This window comes from Diorhabda carinulata, chromosome 9 (genome assembly GCF_026250575.1).
Source record: "Diorhabda carinulata isolate Delta chromosome 9, icDioCari1.1, whole genome shotgun sequence".
NCBI classification, from domain to species: domain Eukaryota; kingdom Metazoa; phylum Arthropoda; class Insecta; order Coleoptera; family Chrysomelidae; genus Diorhabda; species Diorhabda carinulata.
In genome coordinates, this window is record NC_079468.1 from 1646311 (window position 1) to 1653278 (window position 6968).

The window sequence follows — 6968 nt, forward strand, 5'->3', positions numbered from 1 at the left end:
TTGAAACAACGAAGTCTCATTGTGTCTACCTTGTATATATTTCATTCTACGAAATAAATTAGTTAATTTCGTAAAATTTTTGTATTAAACAGAAAATTTTTCAGTTATAGAATTAATGGGGATTAAGTTATGACGAAAAGCCAGTATAAATAAAAAAAACAATCAGGAAAATATTCTATTTTCAAAAAGTCCGCGTAAAATCACCTTAACAAGCATCAAAACTTCTACCAATACATCATTAAAATATTTAATGTCTTTTAAATTACTAACACACATCAATTTACAAAAATATTAATTTGACCATCAAATATCATTCGAAATATTCACTATTAGTAATTTGCTATAATTCAATTAAGTTTGCAACAGCTGAACTGCACATAACCCAAAAGTGAAAAGACACTGCATTTCCACTGTTAGGATACGAAATTAAATAGTTAAATGGCATTAAATCAATATTTTTATCCAATATTATTATTGGAGTCGATCTGAAATAAACAGATAACATGAGCAATATTACTGAAAATAAAAATTTTATTCCGAAAGTTAATCCGAAATGAGTTGTAAGGCTATTTTTTCCAACTCTACATTCGCCTAGTTCGTCATCTATTTTATTTATCTGCCTTTGAATTTTCGAGTATATAACAAAATTTTCGGTAATACTTATCGTACTTTGTTGTGTTTTCAAATCATTCTTTTTAGAAAGTAGTTGTTTTTCTTTAAACGATGGTCTATTAAGCCATTTTAATAACTAGAAATAAATCAGGTTATGATGTAAATTTATATTCCTAGATTTTATATTTACCTGTTTACTAATTAAATTAGAATGTACGTTAATAAAACTCAAAGCAGTAGCTACAAGTAGCAATGTAATTCCCATATTTTCGTTAATTAAAAATATATAAACATTATTTGTTCAGCATAACCTCAACTTTTTATAATAATACATGTTCCATAACATGTAAAAAAATATTTGTTTTGTTTCGAAGATCACGATTAGATTCTGTCGTAATCAGTTCGTAATCAGTAAAAATATCATTTTGTCACGAACGATTCTAGGAACACAGATAAGTTTATTTATTGGGTATCAAATATTTCTATGATTTTGTTGCTAAATCGTTTTTATTGATTAAAAATTAGTTTTTTTATTCTAAAAACTAATTTTTAAACAAAATAGATCGAAAATCGAGACGATTCAGCAACAAAACAATAAAAAGGATTTAAAATTAAAAAAGCGTATTTCTATGATTTACGTGTGACCGCTACTAAAATGAAAAAATAAATTTGAGTTGATTTAAATTATGTTCAAGATCCGATCAGGAGTAGTACACGCATTGGATACGATACATAAATACGTTAATATTGCTAAATAAACAAAACTAAAAGAGTAGTAATATAAAAAGTGCACATTCCCGAACTTGTTCGGAATAAAAATCCCGAACAAAGTTAAAATAACAACTGATGACATATTTGACAGTGACAAACCCAGTACTAGAATTAAGTTGAAATATAGCGGGTTCTATAATCCACGACACTCTATAAGATAATGAACGAAAGGAAAGGGTAGAAAGGAACCTTGAGTAGGTTATAAAAGCATTCGAAATGTTTTAGTCATTTCACCGTGTCACGCTTATTAGAATTATTTTTCTTCTACGCGAATCAAATTATGTTAAAATGGAAAAAAATCAACCAATAATTGCATCCACTAAAGAAACCGAAAGTAATAGTTTAAAGAAAGACGTACCGTTAGAAAAATATAAAAACGGTCTCACCAGTATTAGAGCTATTGTATTCTTATTGTTGTGGTATTTTTTTAGCGGCTGTACTTTATTTTTAAATAAATATATCTTGACTTACGAAAATGGAAATCCCACTGTTCTAGGTAGGTACAAATACATTTTAATCTGTATTTTGGTGAAATAAAGGTTTTTTTAACAAAAGTAAATGCTTGTATTCCATAATTTTTATTACAGCTGCTTGTCAGATGTTAATGACAGCAACTTGTGGATTTATTCAATTATATTTTCCATGTGGTATGTACAAACCTATGCAGAGATTAAGTAAACCTCCTGGTTTTTACCGTCATATGATTTTAGTTGGTTGTTTTAGGTAAGTCATTTTTCAGCAAATACTATTAAACTTTTAGTATTTATACATATATTTTAGGTTTTTTACAGTTGTGTTAGGTTTAATAGCACTTAATTATGTAGCTGTTAGTTTTACAGAAACTATAAAAAGTTCCGCACCTTTATTTACAGTTTTGATATCAAGATGTCTTTTAGGTAAATTAGGTGATTATATCTAAAGATATTTGATTAAATTTATACGTTTTTGTAGGGGAACAGACGGGATTGTATGTGAATTTGAGTCTACTTCCAGTTATGTCGGGATTAGCTTTGTGTTCTATAAATGAAGTTAGTTTTGAATTGACGGGGTTTTTGGCAGCAATGGCTACAAATGTTACAGAATGTATTCAAAATGTGTATTCCAAAATGCTAATTTCTGGAGATAAATTTAAATACACGTGAGTATTGAAAATTATTAATTTTTCTATTAAATAGGCCAGTTTAGAGATTTCTGTTGTATCATTTTTATAAATCTACAATTAATCTTAACGATTTTGAATTTTCTTTCCAACTTTTAATTCGAATTAATCATCTTCAAAGTCAAATTGTTCAATTACCTTCTTTTTTTTTCAAATTTATTGTTCACTTTCACTTTATTTAAAGGTTATGCAGATGTTTGTTCATCTTTTGTCCTATTGAAATTAAATATCATTTGAAAGTCGTAAATATTGGTTTGCAACGTTGCCATGATTCATATAAATATGTAGTTCTAGGTCATATAAAAATTTTCATCAATTTAAGATAAAATTTGTTTTTTTTTTCAACAAACATGTATCTACTTTGTAAAAAAATACCAAATTTTCCAAAAACCTTTGAGGAATTTATGGTTTTTGGTTTTTGTCGAATATAAAATTGAAAAATCAAACATTTCTTCAAGTTTTCTCAAAAATTTAATTTTTTTTTCTCGGTAAATAGATACAAAATAAACAAGTTGGAAAATAAATCAATCGAATATTATAAATTGAACAATTTTTGCAAATTATTGAAAATTTCTTGAAACCTAACTTAAAATTTTTTTAATAATTAGCAAAAAATGTCAACTTTTTTAATGGCGAAATAAGTGTTGAATTTTTGATTTTCAATCTAAGTGCTCTATTTACTTAAATGCATTGAAAAATAAACAAATTTCACAAAAAACGTATAAAATGTCAATTTTTCGATTTTTTATGACCCAAAATAGAGTGGACCCCACCTCCAAATAATAACCTATATTGATACACATTTACTAACTAAAATTATCGAAAAAATATTGAAAATCGACATCGTTTTCTTGAATTTTTTTTTCAAATCTGACAACATCGTTTTGAATATATCTTAATATGGCTTTATTCATCAAATTCATAATCGATTCCTAATCGATTGATAACTAATTTGGAATCGCTGTAATGCGCATGCTTGATTTGAATTTGAAAGTCATAAATATTTGCTTACAACGTTGCCAGTATATACGTAAATATATAATTTGATTAGTTTATGGTCATATAAAAATATCACTAGGGTTTTTATAATTTTCAAAATTATAATGAATGTAATAATGTAAAATTTCAACTATAAACTATACTAAAACATTAAATATGTTGTTATTCCAACAATAACCATTTTTTACTTATCCAATATTTGTTTTAAAATTGACAATAATCACATGACGAAATAATCACTCGATATATAAAGGTTCACAATAATCAAAAAAACAACAATAAATTCACTGGAAACCTTTTTAAATTAATTTTGAACCCAATATACGAGAAATGTTTTCATCGATCCGCCATATTGTAAACTTCAAGATGTGCGTTGCATCCATAGATATATTTCTATGGTTTCATTCATAACGCTAACGGTCTTTAAGAGTATTAAATAGAACGTACCTTATTTTTGATGTAATAATGTGAATATAGGAGTAATGTACAACGTTGTATAACCTTAAATAAATTTGAAGTATTGAAACAAATTACAAACTTTCTTTCAGTCCAGCTGAATTGCAATTTTATACCAGTGTTGCTAGCATTGTAGTACAAATACCAGCAACTTTGTTGATGGTAAAATTTTCGTTTGATGACAAAATTGGATATAAACTTTTGTTATCCTTCGTATTGAACGGGATATTTTTCCATTTTCAAAGTATAACAGCTTACGTACTTATGGATTATATTAGTCCAGTCACGCACAGGTAAGTTATAATTGAATTATGTCATTCGTATTTTTAAATTTTTTATATTCAAGTATGTAGTTTTTATTATATTTGTCTTTGTATTTTATAGGTGTATTCTTCTAAAATGTTTTTTTTTATTATTATTATAAATTCGTATCCTGTAACTGAATTTGATATATTTTGTTTTCTATTTTGGGTTGTTTTCCACGTTGTAAACGATTTCTATGTTTTTGTTTTCGTTTCCTCTTTCTACTTTATCATTTTATTTTAATTTTTAGTGTGGCAAATACGGCCAAAAGGGCGTTTTTGATATGGTTATCGGTGATAATGTTTGGTAATCCAGTGACATTGCTCAGTGGATTGGGTACAATAACTGTGATAGTTGGAGTTTTATTGTATATTAAAGCGCAAGAATATGATCAAAATGACAAACTTACTTCTGGAAATTTAGTTCACAGAAAGGTTAGGGCTATTTAGCATATTTAGGGGTTTTATCAACGAGGGCATTTATTTCTTTTTTTATTATTTTGTATAGGGATTTAATAATGACAAATTGAAATTTATATTGACAAAATTTTTGTAAAAATTAAAAGTATACGGTACAAAAAATTATTGGTAATTAATTTTCAATGTAAACTCTATAGGAAATATAAACCGTAAGCTAAAAAATCGACTTACGTGATACCCCTTTAATCAAAAGTAACTTTTCGTATTTTTCTTAGTAAAATCTTAAAGTTAATGCTATTAAGTTAGAAATTATGTAAAATATTGTGATGTTTTTTGCCAACAATATGTTATAGTGGGTAACCACCCTTTTAATGCTTCTTCATATTAACTGTTAACCAACTTTCAACTTTTTTCGCGCCCCAGTGTGGTTTGTAGTTGCAGAAAAATGACTTGTCTGAGTGAAAGGTTGAATTTGTACGAGCTCATGAGTGTTCATATAACAAACAGTCGACTGGGTACAATGAAACTAAAATTTTGGAGAATATAGGGGATTGTTTTACCTTTTTGAAAATTCCGGGACAAAGAATGTTTTATTTTAAATGCATGGTCGCATTCATTCTGTTCGGCTTTAAATTTTGGGTGTATTTTTAACATTCATGAAGGTTTAGAGCACGTTGAGCACATAGGCCTTCGGATAGGCCCCTACTTGACGTTACCAAAAGCTGATGTCCTTTGAGAAGCCGATCCTTATCCGACAAGGCCAGAGGAGGCAGCGAAAAGTGGTTAGTACGTTGAATATGAGTCAGTCTGTTTTTTCCAGAGATTACCAAGAGACTGGCAACGTTTCAAAGGCGCATGTTTTGTTCAAAATAAGTTCAGAACATGAATTCCTACACGAAAGGTTTACGAACGCCTAATTTGGACAACAAGTTCATCTAATTTTGACAGTAACAATTTGAAGTTTTTATTCAGTCTCTGAAGACGATAACTTGGTTGTCGAAACGCGCGTCAGACAGTGTAATTGTGAATGTTGGTGTAGTTGTGTGTTCAGTACACGTAAAAGTGTAGTGGTATCGCAAAATGGAATTTCTTGAGGTTATGTGGTACCAAGTGGCATGTTTTTTGATAAATATGAATCAATCTTTGTCGTTTTAATGAACCGAATTTATTTTTTTTACATTTTTAGACCTTGAATTAGTTTTTTGAATGTCATATAGTAATTTTCGATTTGTGTATATTACAAAATGGTGTATATCAAAAATTGCTCAATAATGTCGAGTCAATTTTAAAACTGAACATATTAAGTCAATGAAAGTGGAATTTTTGATTTCTATATACGAGACTTATACAAATTGAGGTTATATTTGTATATATACACGTGTGATATTGTCGTCTCGTCAATTTACAACATTTCTGGTCTTTATAATTTAGTATTTTTCAAAATAATGAAAAAAAAATTATTTACATTTACTGATTTACATTCCGTTCATGTAATTATTGAGAAAACCAAATAGACTGCTTCTACGATAAATTTGCAATGATTGACAGATGTTTTACATCGTTGCCACGTTGTAATTATTTTCCCAATTATTAATGGAAATTTTTTTCCATTAAATTCAATACGAAATCATAACCGAAATATTGAAATTCTTATATTCCACGTATTTTAAGTTTATTTATTAATTAATTAATTAAATTACGTTTGCCAACGATTAAAACATAATTTCCCTAGATATATGAGTATTGATTTCCCCTACACTTTAGATATGTCAATGTCAAAATTGCAAACTTATCGTAATTAATTCAACTGTATATAGTTTTCGAACTAAATTCCAGAGGGCGTATTTTATTGTATAGAAATATAAACAATTTTTATTTTTTTTTTCAGCACTTGTATGTATAATTAATGCAATGTATATATTGATGTAAATATATATAAACGAAATAGTGTGTTTTCAATAAAAATCCACGTTCGTTACTGCTTATTTCATTTTACTTACAATTTTTGTACCATACTCATTACGTCATACTTCTAATCAAATATAGTATAGTTAAATGATACATCGCGAAAACATGCCTTAAATGTCAATGATAAATTAGAAGAGGAGAAACCAGAATCACACCACCACAGAAATAACTAATAAGGTGTTTAGATTGAGATCGATGGTAAGACTGAGTTACACTGGTAAAAATGAATCATAAAGTAAAGAAAGTTCTTTTTGGGGAGGAATGAAAATGTCTACTTCGAA

At 27.8% G+C, this 6968-nt stretch overlaps 2 protein-coding genes across 2 annotated transcripts; one reads left to right on the plus strand and one right to left on the minus strand.

The window, feature by feature from the left end:
* Positions 1–233: 233 nt before the first annotated feature.
* LOC130898234 (guided entry of tail-anchored proteins factor 1-like) lies at positions 234–985 on the minus strand. The gene is made up of 2 exons (XM_057807347.1): positions 803–985; positions 234–748 (listed from the first exon to the last, which is right to left on the minus strand). Exons 1-2 carry the CDS (start codon positions 875–877, stop codon positions 341–343), a joined length of 483 nt encoding a protein of 160 aa, XP_057663330.1. The 5' UTR covers positions 878–985; the 3' UTR covers positions 234–340.
* A 494-nt stretch (positions 986–1479) lies between these two features.
* On the plus strand, positions 1480–6697 carry LOC130898233 (solute carrier family 35 member E2A). The gene is made up of 7 exons (XM_057807346.1): positions 1480–1879; positions 1971–2106; positions 2164–2279; positions 2335–2521; positions 4090–4290; positions 4551–4734; positions 6608–6697. The coding sequence occupies exons 1-7, from the start codon at positions 1672–1674 to the stop codon at positions 6620–6622; spliced, it is 1047 nt and encodes a 348-aa protein (XP_057663329.1). The 5' UTR covers positions 1480–1671; the 3' UTR covers positions 6623–6697.
* Positions 6698–6968: the final 271 nt, after the last annotated feature.

Bases quoted from the DNA above. Each gene is read 5' to 3' on its own strand.
- LOC130898234 (XM_057807347.1), bottom strand. From the start codon at position 877: ATGGGAATTACATTGCTACTTGTAGCTACTGCTTTGAGTTTTATTAAC. The intron at 749-802 runs GTAAATATAAAA...ATTTATTTCTAG, and splicing joins CTAATTTAATTAGTAAACAG to TTATTAAAATGGCTTAATAG.
- LOC130898233 (XM_057807346.1), top strand. From the start codon at position 1,672: ATGGAAAAAAATCAACCAATAATTGCATCCACTAAAGAAACCGAAAGT. The intron at 2,280-2,334 runs GTAAATTAGGTG...ACGTTTTTGTAG, and splicing joins GATATCAAGATGTCTTTTAG to GGGAACAGACGGGATTGTAT. The intron at 2,522-4,089 runs GTGAGTATTGAA...ACTTTCTTTCAG, and splicing joins GGAGATAAATTTAAATACAC to TCCAGCTGAATTGCAATTTT.